Source organism: Juglans regia, chromosome 10 (genome assembly GCF_001411555.2).
Source record: "Juglans regia cultivar Chandler chromosome 10, Walnut 2.0, whole genome shotgun sequence".
NCBI classification, from domain to species: Eukaryota; Viridiplantae; Streptophyta; class Magnoliopsida; order Fagales; family Juglandaceae; genus Juglans; species Juglans regia.
In genome coordinates, this window is record NC_049910.1 from 13,597,342 (window position 1) to 13,623,929 (window position 26,588).

Below are 26,588 nucleotides of genomic sequence, written 5' to 3' on the forward strand. Positions count from 1 at the left end.
AATATAGCTCCAAACAAAGGAATCAAAGGCCTAGCAAACCATTCTTCTAAATTGGACTTGCCAAAAAATCTCAACATTGCTCCGACCCAAAAATAGACATTGCTCCATATTTCAAAAACACATTCAATGCAGAAATCTGTTTGAATTCCGAAATTCCGACCAAGTGCATGAGTTTGAAGGCCTTTCTTCAATACCAGCAGATTTGCACAAGCCACAAGCAGGCTCCAATGTGTCAAGGAATTTGGAATGACTGGATCACATCGGATCATCATGAAAAGATTCAAGCCCTCTTTATTTATTTATTTTTTATTGAAGTAAAAACTCATAAAGCTCGATAGAGGTCACAGCAGGAGATTTAAGTGACTAACAGTACTCCCTACGCACCAACTTAAAATTCCTGAAAATAACCAGAAAATACTTGGAACAGTAACTATCAGTATGCCGTAGGAAGCACCTATTAGTCAAGAGAAGAGAGTGATATGCTTCTTCTCTTCTTTTGCTGGGTGCAGCTGGGCTAAACCTGATTGCAGGAACTACAAAATTGCAAAGCAGAATAAAAGTATCAAAACTATGGATTCTCTCTAATTAGTATCGAATTCAACATGCCCAAATGACTTGCTTTTGCAAGCCATAACACCATTCTGAAAGTGTTGAAAATATCATTCTCTGGAGATGAACAGCTCCGCTCTCAAAAAGCTTCACCCAGTTAAACTGTGAATATTAGGCCCATTCCAAGTCTGTTTCCTTGGGGAAAACCAAAGCAATGACGCAATCGGAGGATTTTGGTGCAATGGCGTGCATGGAACATGCATCATGCGAGTCGGGAAGTATGAACAGAAGCCTTACCCAAACGGAATTCACAACTGGAATCTAGATTAATCCTGCAGTCCCTCTGCTTCAGGTATGATATGAAAACCTGAAAGTCGCCTGCAGAAGATGGGATCAGCTGGCATACCTCCATTTTATGTGTTGAGGTACTAGTAAATGTTGATCTCACATGCCGAAATCCGTGCGTTTGGTGATATCTAATTTAGCAGGCCAGTCAGCAGGCTCCATAAGAGTGTTTGAATATTTGCAAATATCAGAGTCCAATCTACGTGAATAAACTGTGCAGTAATGAACCCCACTTTTTCATAATGTACCTTGCCACTGATATTCAAGCCCTCTTCATAGAACCTATTCTTTGCAAAACCATACGATAAAACTCAGGGAGTCCAAGTGTCAAAATTATGGATACTGAGACCCTTAGATCATTCCAAACCACTAAAACTGGTTCATATTTCTTAACTCGGCTGAAAGAGCTTTACATAACTTGGGTCTTGCTCCATCGAAGGACCAGCAAGGCAGCAAGTTACTACGTTGGTATTTTAAAGGACTTAGGAGAAAGAACAAACAAAATCCAAGCACGAACTTTCATTCCAGTGCAAAGAACCACATCCCAATCAGTCATTACATTAAACACTTTATACTCAGAATTCAAAGACGCGCATTTCTTATATATGCAAAATATAGAATTGCCAATGTGCAAATCAAATAAAAACACAGATTTCAAGATCTGCAATTGAAGCTCTGAGGCATCTTGTGAACACCAAGTATCTCTACATCCATCAACAAGAATTTCAAAATTTTTGAAATACAATACCTGAATTATTACTACAATTTCATGCTGTTGAGCTCTGTCTTGATGGTGCTTAGGAGATCAAGATAACACCTGATTCCCGATTATCAAAGAAAGAGATCAACATTATAAAACTGGGTGCTTGATGCATGAGGCACAATCACAAGAACGAGGATACAAGTAAAACAAATCTTACGTCATTTCATTCATCCATTAAATTTGATATTTCGTACGACATAACAATACATAACAAGATTCTATAGTTTCATCTAATTCACCAATCAAATGCCCTAAAATTCATCTTTTACTAATCTCATTATCAATTCACTAATCGTAACATCGTTATCAATTCACTACGCCAGAATCATTGGGAAAAAAAAAATTCACAAAAATACAACACTTGCAAATACAAAACATCGTCTGAATCAAACAAAATAACCAATCATACTAGGAATGAATCAATTAGACTTACTAGTTCTCATTACAATCCTTGTCATTCTCAATCCAATCAAACTGACATTCGCCGCTCCAATAAACAAAGAATGCCTAAACAAATCCGCAATCTCCCTCACCTCCTCATGCCCACACTCTTGCACAACTACCACACACACCCCATTATCCCTCACCGACCTCTCCATCTCTGAAATGAACCTCGCCGGGAACAGAGCCTCCTCCAAATGCCCAGTGTACACAAAATCAAACGCACCATCGAAAAACGGCAAGTCATGCGGATCGGCCCGGCTCACCAGAGGCGGCGAGTCAACCAACTCGACACCCGTTACGTCCGAAACGCCGAGTTCGGAGAGGGCCATGACCTCGTGGCCGGCCCCGGCGGAGACGCAGAGGACTTTGGAGTGGTTATGGAGGAGACCCAGATGGCGGATTGAGGTGAAGAAGTGAGAAAAGGAAGAGACTTGGGACTTCCAGGCCCTGGAGGACCAGAGGCGGCGGTTCTTCTTGTCGAGGGGGAGGAGCTCTCGTGGGGACGAGTCGCAGGTGGACTTGGGGAATTTGAGGTGGGGTTTGGGAGGGGAGTTGGGGGGAACGCAGGTCTGCGGGGTTTGGAGAAAGAGGAGGAGAAGGGTGAGGGTGGCTATGGTGATGGAGGCGAAGGATAGCCTGTGAAGGAAGATTTGGATGTGCCTATCCATTTTCGTAGTCGACAGCATTAGAATTTAGTTATTTAACTATAAAATCTATCGTATTAGAATAATTATATTTTAAATATTTAGAATAATTTTTAAAATTATTTTTAAATTTTAAAAATATTATTTATTCATCAAATTTATTTTATATTATTTATTTCTCTTTTCAAAAATCTTCATTAATATCTTTTTAATTTCTATTTTTAATCTATAATTTAATTAGAATATATTACTAATTAATATATAATATTATGAATAGTAAAATATAATAAAATATAATAATTTCATAATTAAAAAAATTAAAATATTAATGTGAATTAGTGATATATTAATTTAATAAGAATATGATTATTAATTAATATATAATAGGTAGAATAATAAAATATGATAAAATAAAATAAAATTAATAATTAGAAAAATTAAATATTTTTAAAATTATTAGTTATTCATTACTATATAATAAATAAATATATAATTTAATGTGGAGATTTGATGTGAATAATTAAAATTAAATTTATCTTATATTATTTTATTATTATATAATAAAAAAATAATTATTTTAATATGAAGATTTATGTGAATAGAATATTTAAAAATTAAATTTTTTTTATATTTATAAAAAAAATCATTTAATTTTAACTAATATAAAGAGAGTGCTCGGAAGAGATTGAATGGTTTGGTTCATTGTTGACGAGAGCGATGCTTGCGCACGCAGCTTCTTGCTCATAATTGATAATTACAATTAAAAATACTTCAGGCCGTATGATATGGTTTTCCAACCCTTACAATTACCAATACGGTAACGACACGTTGACAACTTGGGCTTTTCAAAAATGATTATACCACACTGGATTATAGCCCAAAGAATGGAGATGAATAGAAGAATTTAATAAATTTAAGAAAATAAAAAATAAAAAAATAAAATAAAAAATAAAAATAAAAAAATAAAAAATCTAAAAAAATAAAAAAAGTGTGGTATGTAATTTGTGGGGATGATAAGTAACATGTAGAGAAATATAGAAAGATATTTTAATGGAAGTTTTCCTCATTTGTATTGATGTGATGATAGTCTAATTTATACAGAGTACATGGACAAAATTAAGAAATTACAGTAATCCAAAAAGGAAAGAATTTACAGCTGTAGCTAGAAATCTGCTGCACTATTTATTTACATTGGTATGGAAATTAATGGCATCATTTTTGGCAAGAGTATCCGCATGATTTGAGGCTGGGCATCTGGGTGATTTGTCTTTGGAATGATCTGCCTTGATATAACAAAGCTCCTTTATAGTAGTCTGCACAATGCTACGAAACAAAGCTGCTCCAGTTCTAAACTTGCAGAACAATTACAGCTAAAACTAGTTGTATAGAAACAGCAGACAGTTAACTATCCTGTCAAAACAAATTTAGGACAATAAGCACATCACAAAGCTGACTAATCTCAGCAAACTTCATAGTGCTGCTTCATATGAAACACAATCAGATCATCATTCATATTGATGTTTCTCCTGAACTAATGGTCAATTCTCTATGTGTCTCCGGTCGACTAGAAGAACTTGCTGTCCTAGGCAGGCCTTTTCTAAGAATGAAAGCTGGTTGTCTAGGAGTTGTAACTGTCGCAGTCCCACTGTCAAGCATGGTAATGATATTTGAGATGGTGGGGCGGTCATTTGGGTCTTCTTGTACGCATAAGAATGCAATATTAACGCATTTCAAGAACTGATCAACTTTGCAACTCTCCCGCAAGGATTGGTCCATGGAGTCTAACACCCTGTTTTCTTCCCACAATCTCCATGCCTGATACATTTTTTGAGTAGATATTGGTATGAAGTATAAGATGACAAAAAACAGACCTGATGATAATGAAAAGCTATAAATTGCTTACATAAGCTACAAGGCTCATGGCTTCTTCTGATTGATAAAATCCAGTATTCTTAATAAAATTTTCTTTTGAGTAGATATTGGTATGTATAATTTTCTTAATAAAATAGTCTTTTTTTTTCTTCTCTCTCTCCACTTTGTAAGAAAAAAGCATATGCCACGACTTATTATTTTTAGAAGAATTCAATTTATCAGTCACTATTTACTCTCATATTTTATTCTTATAATTTTTTTATAGAGTATGTGAATATTTTTTATAGGGTGTGTGGTAATGAATAGTAGATATAAGAAAATTTTTTCTTATTTTTAAAGGTAATTTATCTTTTGATTTTAATTTATCATTTTAATTATTTAGTTGATATTTTATGTAATCTCCTTAAACAAAAAAGTTACTTAAAATAATTCACATTGGTTATTACGATTGAAAAAGACATTTTTCCTTTTTAAAATAATTCACATTGGTTAGAACAATAACGACATTTTTCCTTTATAAAATAGCTTTTTGAGTACTCTTTTTTTGTTTTTTGTTTTTTTTGTTTTTATTTTGCGTTTTTCCTCTTCTGTCATCATTTATTTTATGTGATTGACAACGAATGAGACAAGTAGTCTTATATCACATTTTATACAAAAAGGATGCTCCCTTCAGTTAATCAAATGGGTGTTTTAGCGCCAAATTAGAATTCTTTCTCAAAGTGGAATACAGTATTGTTCATCCATTCGATAATTCGGGAATACTTGAATTCGACCTCGGGTTTCAAATCTGAATTGAATCTGATTTTTTTATTTATTTAAAATTTTTTAAAAAAATAATAGCAGGCCAAGCAGGAAAAAAAAGAGAAGAAGAGACAAAATAAAGTATAATTATTATATCTAGAGAGGGTCTTCGGGCCGGTCGGGTGTTCAAGTGTAATTTACACTCTTCAATGAGACACAACCACGTTGCTTCTTTAATTTTATTACCATAGACACAACTGCAGCGGATAAAACAAAATGCAGAGCCTGTCAAGTGTCCACCTGAGTAATGCTACATACAGTCGTGGAATGTGTAAACGCCGTGTAGTCGCTTTGAAAAAGAGTGGGGTCCACTATTAAAAAATTAATTTCTTTTCAGGTGGGTCTCTTATTTATTCACTTTTTTCAAAGCGACTGCACGGCGACTGCACGCTCACGACTGCAAGTATCATTTCTCTTTATGAAATCACTTTACATCTCATCCGATTTGAAGCTTTTCTCTGATATTTAGAACACGCCTAATGAATTCTTTATCTTATTCTTTAAAATAGATTATCAAAACTCATTTTTTTTATTTTATATATTAATTTTTACAATATGTCATCTATCAGTTTATCTATTTTTTCTCTATATTATTTAAATATTAATTTTTTATTCTTTTTAAATATTTCATTTCTACTAATAAATTTACAATATACATATATTTTTTTATATTTACAATTTATTTTTATATACAATATAAAATAATTCAGTCCTACACACGTAAAACAAAAATATATAAGCCAAATAAAAATTAAAAATAAAATCAAATATGAAAAAAATTGATTTAAAAATAATTCCAAGATATTTTAAAAAAAAATATATGTATTTTAAATGATGAACAATAAAAAGAATTTACTCATATGATAAAAATTTAAGTAAATAAAAATGAGAGAGTAAATAAAATATCAATAATAAAAAAAATTTTGCAGGATGAATTGTACTCATTACATGTAGCGAAATACTGTAGTTAAATGTATTTTAGAATTCATTTTAGTTTTTTTTTTAAAATAATTGTTTAAATTATTTACATTTTTTATATAATACAAAAGTTATTGAAAGTGCTCTAAGAGATTCTAAAAATGAAAAAAAAAATAGGTAGAAATGTAAATTTGGCCCTTGGTAACTGGGAGTCCTGGGAGTTGGGATAAAGTAATTAAAACACAAAGAAGCCACCTGAAAAGGGAATGGCAGAACCCAAAGCCACGTGTCTATCATTTGCTGCTGCACTAAAAAGGGTTTTGCAGAACCCAAAGCCACGTTCTCTGCTGCACTGAAAAGGGAGACGTAAGAACATTAGTATTAATTTCTCTATATATATTTTTAAAATCACATTTTTTAAGAGTTGATTTTACATATTAAAAAAAATTGTCACATAATTATGTATTTTTAAATTAAATAATAATTTTTTTTATTTTTTATTTTTTTTATATATTTTACCATTTTACCATGTAAATTCTATATATCTAAATATTATCAATTTCATATATCAAAATAATCAATTTTATCAATAAATATTAATATGTATTAAAAAACACTTTATATCATCAACTTAATATAAATTTCATATCTCAAAAACATTTTAATACAAATTCCAAAAAGTTTATTTTAATGGGTATGAAAGAGAAAAAACATTAAAAATAATATTTTGAGAGTGAATAGTACTTCTTCAAGTTTGAAGAAGCACTATTTATTTATTTTTTTAATCAAAGAGTTAGGGCTATATGTCCAATAATGACATTTTCTCAATTTTATTAATAGATCCTCACTTATAGCGGAGGAAAACCGTGGTTACATCATCAGCATCTGGAGTTTAAATAAAATCAAAACCCAACATGCAAAACAAAGACCAACCTAACCTGAAAAAAAAAAACACCTAAACAACTGCCAGATATAGATAAAAAAAACTAAACAACTCTCAAAGTAGGCAAACACCACACCAATCCAATCGCAAAATTCCTTTAAGCATATGAGGAATATTTCCTTAAATAAACTCTTCAGATCTTCCCTTACTACCTAGTCTCGCAAGCCAATCTGCTTCAGAATTTCCTTCTCGGAAAATATGTTGATACCGTACATTCATCCCAACGAGAAGACATATTATGCAAATATGAAGATAAAGATAAAGATGAATAAGCCATTGCTAGTGTTATAAGCACTTGTCTCATGTCTGCATTTCCATCGTTGCTATCTTCACCTTTGTCAAATTCTTTCCCAACATCCACTTCTTCGTTGCTATCAATGTAGAAGCTGTGATCTGAGATCGAGTTCTTCATCTTATTGTCTTAGATCTTTAACTTTGCAAAACTCGTACACATTAAAAAACCTTTCAACAACTATGCAAAACTCTGCATGCATTGGGATGTCCACGTTGTGCTTTTCATTCCAGTTAGGATAGCTCCCACCATCCTTGTTCATCCCTGTTCTGCAAAGGAACTGTGGATCTGTTCGGATTTTAATGGAGGAAACGAACGACCTAAGTCGAGAGAAGGAAGACAAAAACATGTATGTGGTTTCTGTGTTTGTTCGAAATTCTGAACTATAACGCAAAAGGTCTGTAATTGCTTTCTGTTTGCGGATGTACCCATGTATTGTTATGCAGGTACTGACCCAAATTTTATCCGAGCTAGAACTTGTAACCGGAACTTGGTTATCCGAATTCCGGACTAGGCCCCAAAAAAACTGGTCCGGATGAACAGTTTTAGTGGGATATCTCTATCGAAATTAAGAGGGTGCATATAGGTAAAAAAATGCAGATATTTGGATAATCCAATTAAGTACTTAGCCCTCTTTCTTTGAGTTTTTCTACTTATCATTCTCACACACCACACACCAACTGTTCTTTTTTTATTTTTTTTATTTTATTATTTTTAAACAAATTGAATTATTCTACTCATCATCCATATATCACACATTTGGTAAAAGGAAAAAAAAAGTATATTGTGTGGTGTGTGAGGATGATAAATTTTTTTTTTCTCTTTCTAAAGGGTGGATAATCGGATTTTATATGTACCCTATACTCGAATGGGTAGCGAATCCAGTTAATGGACAGTGACTAATACCTGCTATTTGGTTTTTGTATATATATATATATTTTAAAAATAGTTAAAAGTAAAATAATGATGATAATAATAATTTGAAATAAAAAATAAAAAATAAAAATGGGGGGCCACCAAAATATATTTTCAGGAATGTATCGAACAATTGACAGAGACGATGTGCACATTATTTGAAAATTAGAACCAAATGGCTAACAGGGAGGGCCACCAAGAACGAGTTCTCGAGGTCCAAGATCCTAGGAGATCATTCACAAGGAGAGTAAAGTTAAACCTCTCATATTTTAAAGGGGAGAACCCAGTAGGTTGGGTGTTTAAAGCAAACCAATTGAGTTTCACAAAACTCAACCTGCACAACATTTATTATTACATCATACCACATGCAAGGAGAAGCACTTATTTGGTATCAGGATGCTTGGGAGAGTGGTCATTTCAACAACTGGGAAACCTTCACCCAAGCTCTACAAATCCGACTTGGTCCCATTGCATACAACAATCTCATGGAAGCCTTGACAAGGTTGAAATAGACATCCTCAGTTTGAAGCTTACAAAACTGAGTTTGAAGCTCTCTCGAATAGGTTGAAAGGTCTGTCTGATGGACACAAACTTAACTGCTTCCTCAATGGGCTAAAATATGAAATCTACCTATCAATTAGAATCTTAAACCCAGCAAGTTTGGCCTTTGGGTTGGCCAAAATCCAAGAAGAATACCTAATCAACGCTAGAAATTATTATTATTATTATTATTATTATTATTTATTTATTTATTTATTTATTTATTTATTTATTTATTTATTTTGAGCCTAGGTTGCTCACTTTCATCATCTTTAATCTCAAGAACGTATCGATCTTATTTGATGTCAATCTTATTATGAATGTTATAAATGCCACATTCATCTTCCGGCTTCAACCATGTCAAAGAGAAAATGTGTTTCGTCTCATCCCAGATCAGGTACTGCAACTACCCATTGTTATTCATTACCAACCTTGTGAAATCTGAACTTCAATTAGTCGACAACTGTTTTGTTGGGTTTTTCAGAGGATCAGATATATTGTCAGGTTTGACGTTCTTGCTAAAATTGGATAACAAGTTGGCTATGGCACAAGGCATTTCATTTGAGGCTTACATGTAATAGGAACTTCAACACATGGGGGCTCCTCCAAAGATGGGGGAAATAAATGACATAAGCCCATTGTGCCTGCAAGGAAGATAACTTCAACTCAAATGAATGAAAAAAGGAGAAAATGCCTATGCTACCACTGTGATAAAAAGTGAAACCCAACTCACATATGCAAAACTCCCAAGATTTACCTAATACAAGGTTGTGATTGATCGGGTGAAGAAAAAAAAATAGAGGTATGTAGTGAAATCCAGAATAATGAAGATGGGTTGATAGGAGAACCTGAGAAAGGTTAACTTGAAACTTCCCTAAATGCCATAGTTGGTACTCCTACCCCTATTATGATGAGTTTGGTTGGGCTGGTTGGGGGAGAACATGTGGTCATTTTGGTGGCTCAGGAAGTACCCACAACTTCCTAGATCCCTCAGTGGCGCAAAGAACAAAATTAATGGTGGATAAGTTAGCTAAGCTAGCTATGAAAGTGGCGAATGGGGCTGTGATACAAGGTCAAGGCTACTACAGTGCTATCAACATCAAGATACAAGGTAACTATTTTTTTCCTCACTAGACATTCTAAAGCTAGGGTGATGTGATGTAGTATTATTGGTTAATTGGCCGGAAACCTTAGGTCTCATCATTTGGGATTTTTCTAAACTATTAATGAAGTTTGAGAATGGGAAACAAACAATTGAGTTTAAGGGGTTGAAATTGAAGCAACTGACTTTTGAGGGCAATAGCAAGGCAATATTGGCATCTATAGCCAAAGGGCAGGGGTTGTTCTTGCAGGTAAAACTTGAAGGAATGAACAATCAGTGTGTGGTTGATAATATTGAAATTGTGAAGTTGTTGAAAATCTATAAGGATGTTTTTGAGAATCCAAAGGATTAACCCCACCAAGGAGCCACGACCACAGGATTGTGCTAAAAGATGGTACCCAGGCCCATCTCCACTAGACCCTATAGATACACTTACTACAAAAAATATGAGCTTGAGAAAATAGTGGCTGAATTATTGAAGACTAGGGTAATTAGATAGAGTTCCAGCCCTTTTTCATCGCCGGTGCTATTAGTGCTCAAGGCTAATGGGAGCTGGAGATTATGTGTCGATTATTGGACACTTAATCAAGAAACTGTGAAAGACAAATTTCTAATTGTCGTGATAGACAAGTTACTGGATGAGTTGTGTGGGGGCAGTGATGTTTTCCAAATTGGATCTAAAATCTGGATACCATCAGATTAGGGTGGTGCCTAAGGAAATAGCCAACGAGCCTTTAGAACTCACGAAGGGCACTATGATTTCTTAGTGATGCCCTATGGATTCACTAATGAACCCTCCACTTTTCAGGGATTGGTGAATGAGATGTTTAGGCTTCTCTTGAGGAGATTTGTTTTGGTCTTTTGATGATATTCTAGTCTACAACAGGAGCTTCGCTAAGCCCTTAAACCACCTTAAACTAGTCTTGAAGTTGCTGCAACATCACAAGCTGTATGCGAAGTTATCAAAGTGTAAGTTTGGGGTAATTGAAGTGGATTATCTTGGTCATATCATCTCTGCCCAAGGTGTACAGGCAGACCTTGCGAAGGTAAAATCTATGCTAGAATGGGCAGTTCCCAAGAATCCTAAAGCCTTGAGAGGGTTCTTAGATTTGACTAGCTATTATAGAAAGTTTGTTAAAAATTATTGGTTGTTGGTAGCCCCTAACCAATCTCCTCAGGGAAAATGCATTTATGTGGAGCGTTGAAGCTAATCAAGCCTTTACTAAATTAAAAGAGGTTACATGTAACACCCAGTCCATTGAGGAGCCAAACCACCTACAAAATGCAAGGTTTTGATGTGTAAATTTTTCTTTTTTTTCCCCCCCTATTTACCTCCTACGTTTTCACAATTTTACCTCCCCGTGCTTGTCTCCTTCCCGTCAGTTTTTATTCTCACCAATTCATCCACCTTCACGCCACCTCATTTAAGTTTTCTATCTATTTCCTCAATTGCCTCTGAATTTGCCATGCCACACTACCCCCACAAACTCTTCCTTTGCTCCCTTATTTTCCCATAAGTTCTCACAACCCCACGTATGCCACTCACTGCCTTCCTCCATAGTGCACCGGGTGAAGCAGCACTACTGTCACTCCCTCAAACTGCAACCACCAAAACACAATGCAACAAGCCGCCAACCCCACTTCTGTTAAACCATACTCTTCCATTGTGACACCTAGTCAGTCCGAGTGAAAAGTAACCCACCCACCACGAAGTTTCCCATCACGACCAAGGAAGCCCCCATGTCTCACGGCGTCTCACCTTCACGGACTTCACTCCACCCTTGTCTCACGGAACAACCCCAAGCTACTGCAACGTGAGAGGACCCCATTGCTGCAGTCCGTTCCCGACGATAGATCAAGCACACCGTGAGCCTCCTTCACACCTCCTCCCTCTGATCAGCCATCTCCCAATTCCACCTAGCCGTGCACCACCACCCCACCTCACGAAAACCACCACGGTTGACACCACCACGAGCCACCTTTCTCACGGAAAACCCAGCCATTTATTCCCCTGTTTTTCCACAGCCGAAACAGAGCCACCCCTTTATAGCCATTCCTCAACTCCTTCTCAGTACCACCAGCCACAACAAGGTTACACAGAAACCGCTGGCGAAAAACTTTCCGTCACCCCTTATCCGCCTCACATCGCTTTGTTGCCTACGGTGAGCTACCTCTCCCTACCTCATGCTGAACTCCCTTCCTCCCACTCATCTCTCTCTCTGCCCCTCTCGCTCTCATTGCCCAGCATGGCAGCCTTGCCGCCGTACCCTCTCCTCTGCCCTTTAGCCGCGTCACCACAGTTCCTCCTGCCCAGCCCGTCGCACCTTGCCCTTCCACGCATATCTCGGTTTCAGTTGTATGTCCATGCCGCCGCACCTCAATTCATTTGTTTTTCATGTTTGTTGACTGAAAGAGTTTATTGTATATATATATGGGTAATTTTTGCAACCTAATAGAATATGAATTATTACTATTATGCCCTTATCATGTTTTCAAATGATTAAGTATTACAGAAGCTATTGTATAGTTGGTTTACGAAATAAATAAAATTACATTATTACCTTTGAGTTACAAGTTACATTATTGTGTTTTAAACTTTTAATATGTGTTAGTAAACTCTAAGTTACCTATATTTACAGAAATTATTTTTATAAGTTAAATTGATTTTAAGTAAGGTTTTCTTTCAAAAGTAAGAGATAATGTCGTAATTTTATTATGATCGAATTTATTAAATAATTATTGTTTTATAACTTAAAAAGGAATTTTGGTACAATTATGTTATTTAGTATTAAATTTGATAGTTTGATTTTTCAATCGTAAGTTAGTTATAATTTAATACTTTAGTCGAGGATTAAATTTATGATATTTTAGGCTTTCGCGGAATTTAGATTTTTAGGAAAATCAGTTACTTAGCGTTTCAATTGTAAGTATTGAAAAATTGTGTTAATTTCGGATATGTATGGGAGTACGTGATATTTTATAGGTGAAGATTAATTTTCGTCCTGTATTGCTACGGAGAAATCCTGAAAGGTTACAAAGTTCAGGTAAGCGGGGTCCATATACTAGTTTTGCATAAAAGAAATTAAATGAGGTTGACTTTGAAAATAAGCAGGTTGGTTTGTGAAAAGAAATCTGAAAACGACCTCAGATGTTTATTCTGCATATGCATAAATTCAATATAAGAGAAAGTATTTTCTGTCATGACTGGTGTAGATATGAGCTAATTTTGTGCATTCTGTTTCTGAACTATGCAAAAAGAGCGAATATGAAAATCTAAAAGTTTTTGTTATGAAAAAATGAAGATGTTTTGGATTCTGTTTATTTTTAACATGGGAAATGATCTGAAGCTATTCAGTATTTTGTTTTGATATGATGTGTCATTTGAAAACCTTGGCATGAAGTTTTGATTCTGTATCTGAATGTGATCTGATTTCGATGATGTTTCGTTCTATTTTGTTATGTTTCTGTTAAGGCCCAACCACGGGTATAATGATTGTTTATAATCCTACCACGGGAGTGAAACATGGTATACGGCCCAGCCATGGGTATAATGATAGTTTATAACCCTACCACAAGGATGAAACATGGTATACAGCCCAACCACGGGTATAATGGTGGTTTATAACTCTACCAGAGGGGTTTAACATGGTATTTGTCCCAACATGATGCTATGAGATGATATAAATATAATGATTCAGTTTGGATATGCCAAAAGATTTTCTTTTTGTGAACAAATTTGTTTTTCTGAAAATTTCGCTCTGATATTTTGTACAAAGTTTTGTTATGCATTCTGAAAGTAAATATGTTGTTTTTGCATACCGAACTTTATAAATGCTCATGTTTACATGGTAGTATATACTCTCTGCTTACTGAGTTGTTGATAACTCACCCCTTATCTCCTCAATATTTTTCTGATATTTTGATTGTTCAACTGATGATCAAGATTATGAGGCATTGGGTGAGATGATTTAATTATAGTGGTTTAAGCATATGAAGTTTTTATGAGTATTGTCGATCTTTATTAAGAAATTTTATTGTGTTATGATGACTTGGCATTTTGAAAAATTGGTTATATTGAGGAAATTAGATTGAATCGAATTTTCTATATGCTATTGGGAATTTGGAGTCTATTTTTATATTGTTGAAAGATGAGTTTAAGGGTTAGGAAATAACTATCAGACCCGTGCGGGACCGAGGCGTTACATTACTACTCAGCCCCCGGTACTTAAGCTACCATATTTTTTGTGTCCCTTCACTATAGAGTGTGATACTAGTGGGGAAGGGATTAGGGCTATCCTAATGCAGTTTGGACAACCAATAGGTTTTATGAGCAAGGTGTTGAAGGGAAAGGCTTTACTCCTCTTCATATATGAAAGGGAATTGTTGTCGTTAGTGATGACAATACAGAAGTGGCATCCTTACCTTTTGGGACAGTCATTTGTGATTAAAATAGACCGGCAAGCGTTGAGATTTTTATTAAAGCAAAGGGTAGGGACTAAAGCACAATAAAAGTGGCTCACAAGACTAATGAGGTACGCGTTTAAAATTGAATATAAGAAGGGGATTGGATGCCCTTTCTAGAAGGGAAGAGTATGGGAAAGACATAGGAGGGGTACTGGCATAGATCATTTTTCCCCTCCAAAGTGGATTGAAGATCTCAAGCAGAGTTTCCAGCTTTCTCCTAAGTTCAGAGATCTGCTTAGTAAGCTCAGAGATGAGCTATAGGTTCCTAAGAGGGTCACTTTACAACATGGGCTTATTGTGAACAAGGGAAGACTCATAGTGGTGCTTGATTCCTCCTTTAAAGGGAGAGTTCTGCATAGATCCTATGGCTAGGCACTCAGGCTAGCTCAAAACTTACCAAAGAGTTAAAAGAGATTTTATTTGGGCAGACATGAAGAAAGACATCAAAAAGTGGGTTAATGAATGTGACATATGCCAGGCTACTAAGTATGAGACCATGCTCCTAGCAAGGATACTGTAACCACTTCCTATACCCCGGCAAGCCTAGACTGACATCTCTATAGACTTCATAGATGGGTTGCCAAAATCGAAGGGGGTCACTGTCATCTATGTAGTTGTGGATCGATTTACCAAATATGGTCATTTTGTGGCACTCTCTCATCCCTGCACAGGTCAAGATGTGGCCTAGACGTTTATGGAATCAGTGTTCAAATTACATGGGTTTCCTAGATCTATTGTGTCCGATAGGGGTCCCGATTTTCTAAGCTCTTTTTGGAAGAACTTATTTTCTCTACAAGGTACTACCCTTAATTATAGCTCTACCTATCACTTAATAGGAGTTTGGAAGGATACCTTCGATGTTACACAAGTCAGAAACCCAAGACATGGAGCCAATGGCTACTACTAGCGAAGTGGTGGTACAATAGTTACTACTACAGTTCCACAAAGCTCACTCCTTTCGAGATTTTATATGGTTACCCACCCCTAAACTACTAGCATGCATCCCAAAACTTCAAACAATGATTCGGTGAATAAGTTACTAAAAAGCAAAGCTCACATTTTGAATCTTTTGAAAGCAAATATCGAAGCAACACAGAATTGAATGAAAATTGATGTAGACAACAAAGAACCAAGAGGGATTTCAAGGAAGGGGACTGGTTTTAGCTTCATCTCCAACCGTACCATTAGAAGATAGTGGCCGTCCACCATAACTTGAAGCTTGCTCTGCGCTTCTATGGGCCTTTTCAAGTGATCCAAAGACTTAGATTTGTGGCCTACCGTCTAGATTCACCATCCACCTCCAAGATCCATTCGATTTTTCACATCTCTTGCTTAAAGCGGAAGCTAGGGGAGCATTTAGCCACTCCCCACCTTACGCCTCATTAACGACTTAAGGGAAGTCCTACCGGAGCTAGAGGCACTTTTAGACCGCCTTCTCAAGCGACAAGGCCATAGACTAGTGAACGAAGTTTTGATAAAGTGGGTAGGAGCCTCTTCGGAAGATAATAATTGGGAAAAATTGTAGAAGCTTCAAATCCTATACCTACACCTTGTGGGCAAGGTCCTGTAAGCATGGGAGATTGTCTCGGTGCTTCATGAAGGAGAACATAGAGGGAAAAAGATAAAAGTGGGATCTTTCATCTTTGTGGAAGATGAAAGTACGGGACGAGGGAATGAAGAAATGAAGCAAAGTTTCGTGAAAAGGAGGGCCACAGAACACTCGATTATTTATCTATAATTTAAAATATATCACAAAATCTCATTTTTTTTATTTTATATACTGACTTTTACGTTATGTCATCCATCAATTTATCTATTTTTTCTTTATATCATTTAAATATTCCTGGAGGACTAGAGGTGGCGGTTGAAGAAGCTCTCGTGGGGAGGAGTCACAGGTGGACTTGGGGAATTTGAGGTGGGGTTTGGGAGGGGAGTAGGGGGGAACGCAGGTCTGCGGGGTTTGGAGAAAGAGGAGGAGAAGGGTGAGGCTGGCTATGGTGATGGAGGCGAAGGATAGCCTGTGAAGGAAGATTTGGATGTGCCTATCCATTTTCATTGTTGAGGATCGATCTGAATGGTTTGGTTCATTCTTGACGAGTGCGACGGCGCCAGATGGAAATGAGACGGCGAGACTGGCTGAGGGAAGGTTATATTTGTTTTGTACAGAGGAACAAGAGAGATGGAAAGAATGGAGATGATTATATATATATATAATTATATATATATATATATATATATATATATATATATATTCTGGATATAACCCGGTGTGTTTCTACAACCAGTCAGCCTCCCATTCGTTGGTGTATTTCTCCCAGTTGTAAAGAAACAACAGACAACTAACTGTACTGTCAAAACATATTTAGGACAATAAACACATCACAAAGCTGACTTATCTCAGCAAACTTCATAGTGCTGCTTCATATGAAACACAATCAGATCATCATTCATATTGATGTTTCTCGCAAACTAGAAGTCCATTCGGTACTTGTGTGTGCTCGACTTGAAGAACTTGCTGTGCTAGACAGGCCTTTTCTAAGAACGAAAGCTGGTTGTCTAGGAGTTGGAACTGTCGCAGTCTCACTGTCAAGCATGGCAATGATATTTGAGATGGTGGGGCGGTCACTTGGGTCTTCTTGTACGCATAAGAATGCAATATTAACGCATTTCAAGAACTGATCAACATTGCAACTCTCCCGCAAGGATTGGTCCATTGAGTCCAACACCCTGTTTTCTTCCCACAATCTCCATGCCTGATACATTTTTTAAGTAGATATTGGTATGAAGTATAAGACCACAAAAAACAGAACTGATGATTATGAAAAGCTATAAATTGCTTACATAAGCTACAAGGCTCATGGCTTCTTCTGATTGATAAAATCCTATATTCTTTTTTCCACATATTATCTCAAGGAGAACTATTCCAAAACTATAAACATCGGATTTGACTGAGAAAATTCCATTTAATGCATACTCCGGAGACATATAGCCCCTGCATTAGAAAAATTTCCAGTCAACAAAGTTGGCACATGCATGAGTTTTGTTCAATTGAGTTTGGAGATTGAGAATTGTGGTATTCTAGTATACAAAAATGAGCTTTCAGAGTTATATTGACTACCATAAACTTACAAAGTTCCGGCTACTCGGGTTGTGTTATCCCCAGTTTCTTTTCCTCCAACCATCCTTGCCAAACCAAAGTCAGATATTTTGGGGTTCATCTCCTCATCAAGAAGAATGTTGCTGGTTTTCAGATCTCTATGGATGATCCTCAATCTAGAGTCTTGGTGAAGATAAAGAAGTCCTCTAGTTATTCCCAAGATAATGTTGAAGCGGATGTTCCAGTCCAAAAGCATGCTTTGATTTTTATCTTGCAAGGTTTCCATTTTCCATTGAAGAACACAATTTTAGAACAGAAACAAATTAAGCTTTTACTCAAATAAGATACTGTTTTATCAAGCACCGTAAGAAATTAGGGATTTGGTTTAGAAACTAACCAAATATAAATGAGTCTAAGCTTCTGTTTGGCATGTACTCATAGAGTAAAATCTTTTCATCTCCATTTATGCAATATCCTCGAAGTCTAACAAGATTCCTATGTTGGAGTTTTGAAATCAGCACCACCTCATTTTTAAATTCCTGTAAGCCTTGTCGTGATACACTTGAGAGCCTCTTTACAGCAATTTCATGACCTCCTGGAAACGTACCCTGCGACAAAATTACCCACAATATTACTGCTAACAGAAACTATTACAATGAACATACTAAATGATGCTTCTAAATTACCAGGTAAACAGGCCCATAGCCACCCTGCCCGAGCCTGTTTGCGTCTGAGAAGTTATTTGTAGCGGCTAGTATGCAGTCCAAATCAAAAAAGGGTACTTCTATGCCTTGCCCATCTTCTTCTATGGACCCAACCGAGTCTATCAAGTCTTTGACATGTTTTTCACTGTCCAATGCGTGAAGTGCTTGTTTTCTTTTCTCCCTTATCACTTCTGAATGCCGTAGACAGCATGTTTAGTATTTACATGTTAATTACAGGATTCAACTACTAAGTGGTTTCATTCTGAATCAAATGGGGTATAAAACTAAAGATTGTGGAGTTACCTTGCCTCTTGGCCATCTTTCTTATATACATAAAAATAATGATGCAAGCGAGAGCAGTCACACATGCAAGAGGTAACACAACAATCAGGAGCAATGGAATCTTTCTCGTTGAAGGCTGATCTTTTGAAGGCTCTTTCGAAGGCTCTTCTGAAGACGTAGGAAAATCACCTTCTACAAGAAAGAAAGAGGACATGTCTCACTTAGATATTTAAAATATTGAAATGACTCTTCTTGAATAGGTCTGTGACGATGTTCAAGATCAAATGGAAAAAACAGATATTGCTAAACAAGAAAGTAGTTTCAATAGAACAGACTCCTCTTTAGCAATAACATCACACTGGTCTAATCTGCAGAGGCATCTGACATAGCCATCCTAACCTTTAGTACAATTCAAATTTGAGCCATCCCACCGGAAGTTTGGATGGCAAAGGCACCTCAGCTTTCCATCTATGGTTGCATTGCAAGCTGAATTTGGCCAATCTTTGCAGCCCTCGGATGAAGTACAGGTTGGCTCCATTAATGGTGGCTTCCAACTAAACTCTACGCCGACTTTATTTTTGCTTTGTCTAGAAGCGTTCGCTCTGCCTTTCAATTGACCAATGGAGTTGCCTATATCAGTAATAAATTTGCTGGTCGAAAAAAATGGCAATGACTCATTTAGCCACGGAATTATTCTTGAATTCCTAGCATCAAGATATTCTTGGAATTCGACTTGGATGACAATGTTTCGTGCACTTGGATCGATGCTAACAACACGTTGGGCGCCATTGGGTGCCTTGAAGTTAACCTGGCCTGACGAGTTGTTGCAGTCGAAAATGAAGTACATGGGGTCACCACAATCTTGTCCCGTGCTCAAGGGATAGGGGATCGTATATGTGCCACAAGGCTCACAAGTCCTTGCAGTTGATTCTGCAAGATTATAAAGTTAAAAATAGAAAATATACACTAAAAATTGAGCTTTGCCCCTTGTAGTTTTAGGAACCTGTTTAGCATTAAAACATGTTACATTGGCCAAATCAGACTGCCTAACAAAATCAAAGATTTTGAAGTCCAGGTGAGAGTTGATTGTTTCTCACTTCCTTTTCCTTATCTATATTCTCTTTTTTTGAAAAGTAGCTATAATACAATATTGGCCAATTCAGCTATTGAATCAACTCCTAATATTCTTACATTTTTAAAAGGATTACCTATGTCAGCTTTTGCTACGCGAACACAGAGGTTACGACCAAGGTGCTTATACTCCTCTTGAAGATCACCTATATTCTCATTCCAAACCCAGCAGATATTGTCACTAACAGTAGTAGTATCACCTCTTTCCGTGATGTTTTCAGCTTCCTGATATGAATAAGCGACGCACTGGCTACTTTCAAGACAACTCGTTTCACATTCTGTTTCATTTGCTACCTTGAAATCTGAATATGGGTCGCTCACTTTCATCATCTTTAAGCTCAAGAATATATCGATCTTATTTGATGTCGACGTCAAATTTCTGATGCACCCACCAGAAAAATCTCCGGAATCCCAATCAACAGGGTGAGTAGGCTTGAACCCCGGCAAACATTTGCATAGAAATGGCCAATTGTTAATATTGCAGCTCCCAAATTTCCCACAATAGTTATAAATGCCACATTCGTCTTCCGGCTTCGACCATGTCAAAGACCAAATGCGCTTCGTCTTATCCCAGGTCAGGTACTGCAACTGCCCAGTGTTATTCATTACCAACCTTATGAAATTTGAACTTCGCTGTTTTGATGGGTTTTTCGGAAAGTCTATTTTATAGTAATGTTTGACGCTCTCGCTGAAATTGGATAACAAGTAGGGTATGAGATAAGGCATTTCATCTGAGCTCGAGAACGTACCTGGCATCCGACCTTTCCAGTGAGGGAGATATTTTTTTGACACAACATAGTGGCCCTCTCCTTGTTGATCTAGCTTAAAAGTGTATAGCCCACTTCCAGGGTCATCATCCTCTTGCCATGAAGTTAATGTGAGGTTTTCATCCATCTTCATACCTGAAAGAAAAGTATCGGTTGGATTTTTGAAGCTCTCCCACAAACTCGTCGGCATGTGATCATCGCTTAACACTAAGTTTCCAGAATCCATGAGCTTCACAGTTCGGTTTGTAGAGGAGGATCTCTCAAGAGTTGTAGACCAATATTGTTTACCAGTACTGCTATCCAATACCTTGAGGTTTCCATCTTCTGCAATTCGGAAAACACCAGTAACGTCCGCCGGCAATGGGTTGTCTCGGTTGGCAACCCATACAACTGTATCTCGGTCCCATTTATAGCATATTCCGACGAATATTTTGGGGCTAGTGGTGTCGTTCCTAGTGGTAAAGAATCTGAGTTCAAACGTTCCTTCAGCGGAGACAAGAGTTCCACTCTCAGAAATAAACTCGCCATGCTTAAGAATATCTCCAGGATAGCAATTTACATGAAGAGAGGACGCCAGGAAGAAAAAGACACAAGATAGCAAGCATCTTGAAGACGATCGTCTGTTGAGTGTTCTTCTATGGCTTGCCATTCATTCATTCTCAGAAACCTGGCAGCCTAGCAAAATTGTGATTTCCACTCCGAGCGAGCGCATCACTCACTGCGCACTATATTTCTTGGATAAATGTTGTAGCACTATTTTGTATACAATAATTGCGCATCAGATTGTATTATTGCGCATCAGATTGACTACGAAAAGACTAAAAAGAAAGTCGGGGTTTACAATTTTCAGTTATAGAATGTTGAATTTAATGTGCGTAAATATAAAATTCAAATAAAAAAATTATTTTTTTAATAATAAATTCCACTATTAATCATATGATAGGAAAACTAATTAAAAACTGTAATGAACAATGAACAAAATACTTGATAAAGTGCACATTACAATATTTAAATTGTTTTGGGATGCAACGTAATAAAATTAATAAATAAATAAAAATAGTTTGTAATTATTAGATCCCCAGTGAAACACTCTACTAGCATACTAGCCAACCAATTACATTAGGTAGGACTTAATAGAAAGGTAAAGCAAAGTTCGTTGTCGTTGTTTTACGAAAAGAACAATGATAACTTTTTTTAATTATATTTTAAATTAAATATATTTTTATAAAATATTTTATAAAAATATTCATTATTTAAAACATAATTGTGATAAAGCTTATATATGTATATTTTTCTCAATAAAAGTAATTCTGTTTTTTCTTTCACTGGAGGCTCTCTCTCGAGACACTTTGTAAGAAGAAAGCTTCTGCCAAGGCTTATTATTTTTAAGAGTAATGCTACACAATCTCTCCAACCTCCACACGTCATTTTTTTTTTTTAAATTTTTAATATTTTTTTTAAATTTTTTTTTGAGTTTATTCTTTTTAAAATAATTTTATTTTTCTATTCATTATTCATATATTAAAAATTTGATGAAAGAAAAAAATAATAAAATTTAAAAAATGTGTGGTGTGTGGAGGATGGGAGGTTGTGTAGATTTTTTCTATTTTTAAAGGTGATTTCTCTTTTGATTTTAACTTATCATTTTAATTATTTCGTTGAAATTTTATGTAATTTCCATAAACAAAAAAGTTACTTAAAATAATTTGTTGAATATTGTGGAGCTTGGTTTAGTCTGCTCGAGCAGAGCATTTAGGTGCTCGAGCGGAGACGCTACACAAAGAATTCGCGCAAGATCTACTCGACATGGAGCTCAAGTTGATACGATACAGAGAGTTTTCTCGACAATCGCTCGACATGGCGCTCAAGCGGAGTTCAGATAGAGAGTTCGCTTATGAGCTGCTCGACACATGGTTCGAGCAAATGGCCAGTAAACAAATTTGCTCGATACGCACTTGACATGCTGCTCGAGTGAACATCACTTATTTTGAGAAATTAGAGTTTACGCCGTGTACTGTATTTAAATGTTATTTTGTATTATTGTGGCCATACGAAAGTGCACAGTAGTCGCCCCATACACTATATTTGTAATTCCTCAAGAAATAAAATCCTCTGTAGTTTCGTAGATGTAAGCAAGTTGCCGAATTACGTAAATCTTGTATCGTGTGATTGTTTGATTGCTCTTTTCTTCTTTACTTTCAAATTTTGTCATATTTTTTACAACATAATTCACATTGGTTATTACGATTGAAAAAGAAAAATAGAACAATAACGACATTTTCCTTATAAAATAGCTTTTTGAGTACTCCTTTTTGTTTTTGTTGCGTTTTTCCTCTCCTGTCCACAGTTATTTTATATGATTGATAACTAAGTGAGACATGTAGTCTTTATATCACATTATATACATTTATGATGCTCCCTTGAGTTAATCATTTGGGTGTTTTAGGGCCAAAATAGAATTCTTCCTCAATATGGGATATCTCTATCAGAATTAAGAGTGTGCAAATAGGTAAAAAAATGCAGATATCTTGATAATCGGATTGAGTAAGTGGCCCTCTTTCTAAAGGGTGGATAATCAGATTTGATATCTATCCTATACTCGAATGGGTAGTGAAACTGGTTAACGGATATCGGCTACCTACTATCCAGTTTTTGTATATTTTTTTTAAAAAAAAAATAGGTAAAAGTAAAAAAAATATATAATTCAATTTGAAATAAAAAATAAAAAATAAAAGAGAGGGCCACCAAAATATATTTCAAGGACCATATGGAGTAATTGACAAACATGATGCGCACATTATTTGAAAATTAGAACCAAATGGTTACCAGGGAGGGCCACAAAGAACGAGATCTCAAGGTCTAGGACCCTAGAAGATCATTCACAAGGGGAGTAATGTTAGATTTCCCACATCTTGAAGGGGACAACCCAGCAGGTTAGGTGTACAAAGCAAGCCAATACCTTGAGTTTCACCTAACTCAACCAGTGCAACATTTATTAATGACATCATACCACATGCAAGGAGAAGCACTTATCTAGTATCAATATGCTTGGGAGCGTGGCCATTTCAACAACTGGGAAACCTTCACCGAAGCTCTACAAATCCGATTTGGTCCCACTACATACAACGATCCCATGGAAGCCTTGACAAGGTTGAAACAAACATCCTCAGTAGCAGCTTACAAAGCCAAGTTTGAAGCTCTCTTGAATAGGTTGAAAGGTCTGTCTGATGTACACAAACTTAGATGCTTCCTCAGCGAGTTGAAAGATGAAATTTTCCTACTAATTAGAATGTTAAAACTAATAAGTTTGAATGCGGCCTTTGGGTTGGCTAAAATCCAAGAAGAATACCTAGTGAACACTAGAAAATGGTTGAATGTTATGGCCTTACCTGCAATGGGAACTTTAACACATGGGGGCTCCTCCAGCGATGGGGGAAATAAATGGCATAAGCCCTTTGTGTCTACAAGGAAGATAAATTCAACTCAAATGGATGAAAAGAAGAAGGAGAAAAGGCCTATGCTACTATTGTGATGAAAAGTGGAACCCAGCTCGCATATGCAAAACTCCCAAGATTTACCTAATACAAGATTGTGATCAATCGGGTGAAGAAAAAAATAGAGGTAAGTAGTGAAATCTAGAATAATGAAGATGGGTTGATAAGAGAACCTGAGGAAGGTGAACTTGAAATTTCCCTAAATGCCATAGTTGGTACACCTACCCCTAATATGATGAGATTGGTTGGGGCAGATTTGGCGAAGAATTGGTGGTCATTTGGTAGATTCAGGAAGCACCCACAACTTTCTAGATCCCTTAGTGGTGCAAAGAACTAAATTAATGCTGGATAAGTCACTTAAGGTAGCTGTGAGAGTGGCTAATGGGGTAGCAATACAAGGTGAAGGCTACTGTAGTGTTGTCGATATCAAAATACAACATAACCATTTTTTCCCTCACTATACGTTTTAAAGCTAGGGGGATGTGAAGTAGTATTAGGAGTTAATTGGTTGGAAACTTTGGGTCTCATCATTTGAGATTTTTCTAAACTATCAATATAGTTTGAGAATGGGAAACAGACAATTGAGTTTAAGGGGCTCAAACTGAAGCAACTGACTTTAGAGGGTAGTAGCAAGTCAATATTGGCATCTATAGCCAAAGGGAACGGGTTGTTCTTGTAGGTAAAACCTGAAGGAATGAACAATCAGGATGTGGTTGATAATGCTGAAATTGTGAAGTTGTTGAATATCTACAAGGATGTTTTTGAGGAATCCAAAGAATTGCCCCCACCAAGGAGCCATGACCACATGAATGTACTAAAAAATGGTACCCAACCCATCTCCACTAGACCCTATTGATACCCTTACTACCAAAAATTTGAGCTCGAGAAAATAGTGGCTGAATTACTGAAGACTGGGGTCCAAGTTCTTGCCCTTTTTCATCGTCGGTGCTGTTAGTGCACACGGAAGATGAGAGTTGGAGATTATGTGTTGATTATCGAGCACTTAATCAAGAAACTGTGAAAGTCAAATTTCCAATTTCTGTGATAGACGAGTTACTAGATGAGTTGTGGGAGGGCAGTGGTGTTTTCCAAATTGGATCTAAGATCCGGATAACATTAGATTAGGTTGGTGCCTGAGGACATAGCAAAACAACCTTTAGAACTCATGAAGGGCACCATTAGTTCGTAGTGATGCCCTTGGGGCTCACTGTACCCTCTGCTTTTCAGGGGCTGATGAATGAAGTGTTTAGGCCTTTCTTGAGGATATTTGTTTTGGATTTTCTATGATATTCAAGTCTATAGCAAGAGCTTGGCTAAGCACATAGACCACCTTAAGCAGGTGTTGAAGCTGTGGCAGCATCACAAACTGTATGCGAAGTTATCAAAGTGTAAGTTTGGGGAGTAAGTGAAGTGGATTATCTTGGGCAAATCATCTCTGTCCAAGGGGTACAACAGACCTTGCCAAGGTAAAATCTATGCTAGAATGGCCAGTTCCCAAGAATCCTGAAGCCTTGAGAGGGTTCTTAGGTTTGACTTGCTATTAGAGAATTTTTTTTAAAAATTAAGGGTTGTTGCTAACCCTAACCAATCTCCTTAGGGAAAATGCATTTATGTGGAGCACCGAAGTTGATTAAGCCTTTACTAAGTTAAGAGGTTGCTACTCAGCCCCCGGTACTTAAGCAACCAGACTTTTCATGTCCCTTCACTATATAGTGTGATGCCAGTCGGAAGGGATTGAAACCGTCCTAATGCAATTTTGACAACCTATAACTTTTATGAGTAAGGTGTTGAAGGGAAAGGCTTTACTCCTCTCCACATATGAAAATAAATTGTTGGCCTTAGTGACAGCTATACAGAAGTGACGTCCTTACCTTTTGGGACAATCATTTGTGATTAAAATAGACCAGCATGTATTGAAATTCTTATTAGAGCAAAGAGTGGGGACTGAAGCACAGCAAAAGTGGCTCACAAGACTATTAGGGTATGAGTCTAAAATTGAGTATAAGAAGGGGATTGGACAGATGGTTGTAGATGCCCATTCTAGAAGGGAAGAGGATGGGGAAGACATAGTTTGCTAGCCCGGATCACTTTTCCCACACCAGATTGGATTGAAGATCTAAAGCAGAGTTATTAGCTTTCTTCTGAGTTCATAGATCTGCTTAGTAAGCTCAGAGATAAGCTAGAGGTTCCTAAAGGGGTCACTCTACACCAGGAGCTTATTTTGAAGAAGGGAAGACTCGTGGTGGTGGCTGATTCTCACTTTAAAGGGAGAGTTCTTCAATATATACATACAGATCCTATGGTTGGGCACTCAGGCTAGCTCAAATCTTACCAAAGAGCTAAAAGGGATTTTATTTGGGTAGGCATGAAGAAAGACATCAAAAAGTGGGTGAAGGAATGTGACATGTGTCAAGCTACTAAGTATGAGACCGCGCTCCCAGCAAGGCTATTGTAGCCACTTCCTATACCCCAGCAAGCCTAGACTGACATCTCTATAGACTTCATAGAGGGGTTGCCAAAA

The 26,588-nt window shown here is 36.6% G+C and overlaps 2 protein-coding genes across 6 annotated transcripts; both read right to left on the reverse strand.

The window, feature by feature from the left end:
* Positions 1–338: 338 nt before the first annotated feature.
* On the reverse strand, positions 339–2,803 carry LOC109000307. Of its 3 annotated transcripts, none has more exons than XM_035694439.1 (3): positions 2,091–2,769; positions 1,643–1,711; positions 339–1,025 (listed from the first exon to the last, which is right to left on the reverse strand). In XM_035694439.1, exons 1-2 carry the CDS (start codon positions 2,767–2,769, stop codon positions 1,692–1,694), a joined length of 699 nt encoding a protein of 232 aa, XP_035550332.1. In that variant the 3' UTR covers positions 339–1,025; positions 1,643–1,691. The 3 variants fall into 3 exon arrangements, with proteins under 3 accessions (XP_035550332.1, XP_035550333.1, XP_018832684.2); XM_035694440.1 differs by having other exon boundaries at positions 340–927; XM_018977139.2 differs by lacking the exon at positions 339–1,025 and having other exon boundaries at positions 1,036–1,711; positions 2,091–2,803.
* A 1,100-nt stretch (positions 2,804–3,903) lies between these two features.
* LOC109000305 (G-type lectin S-receptor-like serine/threonine-protein kinase At4g03230) lies at positions 3,904–21,343 on the reverse strand. 3 transcript variants are annotated; one of them, XM_018977137.2, is made up of 9 exons: positions 19,884–21,339; positions 19,075–19,605; positions 18,697–18,867; positions 18,376–18,584; positions 18,087–18,297; positions 17,722–17,959; positions 17,434–17,584; positions 17,050–17,345; positions 3,904–4,264 (listed from the first exon to the last, which is right to left on the reverse strand). In XM_018977137.2, exons 1-9 carry the CDS (start codon positions 21,220–21,222, stop codon positions 4,255–4,257), a joined length of 3,156 nt encoding a protein of 1,051 aa, XP_018832682.1. In that variant the 5' UTR covers positions 21,223–21,339; the 3' UTR covers positions 3,904–4,254. The 3 variants fall into 3 exon arrangements, with proteins under 3 accessions (XP_018832682.1, XP_018832680.1, XP_035551188.1); XM_018977135.2 differs by lacking the exon at positions 3,904–4,264 and having other exon boundaries at positions 16,851–17,345; XM_035695295.1 differs by lacking the exons at positions 3,904–4,264; positions 17,434–17,584 and having other exon boundaries at positions 17,168–17,345; positions 19,884–21,343.
* Positions 21,344–26,588: the final 5,245 nt, after the last annotated feature.

Bases quoted from the DNA above. Each gene is read 5' to 3' on its own strand.
- LOC109000305 (XM_018977137.2), bottom strand. From the start codon at position 21,222: ATGGCAAGCCATAGAAGAACACTCAACAGACGATCGTCTTCAAGATGC. The intron at 18,298-18,375 runs GTAATTTAGAAG...ATTTTGTCGCAG, and splicing joins GCTATGGGCCTGTTTACCTG to GGTACGTTTCCAGGAGGTCA. The intron at 17,960-18,086 runs GTTAGTTTCTAA...AAACCTTGCAAG, and splicing joins CTTAGACTCATTTATATTTG to ATAAAAATCAAAGCATGCTT.
- LOC109000307 (XM_018977139.2), bottom strand. From the start codon at position 2,787: ATGCTGTCGACTACGAAAATGGATAGGCACATCCAAATCTTCCTTCAC. The intron at 1,712-2,090 runs GTAAGTCTAATT...ATCGGGAATCAG, and splicing joins AAGGATTGTAATGAGAACTA to GTGTTATCTTGATCTCCTAA.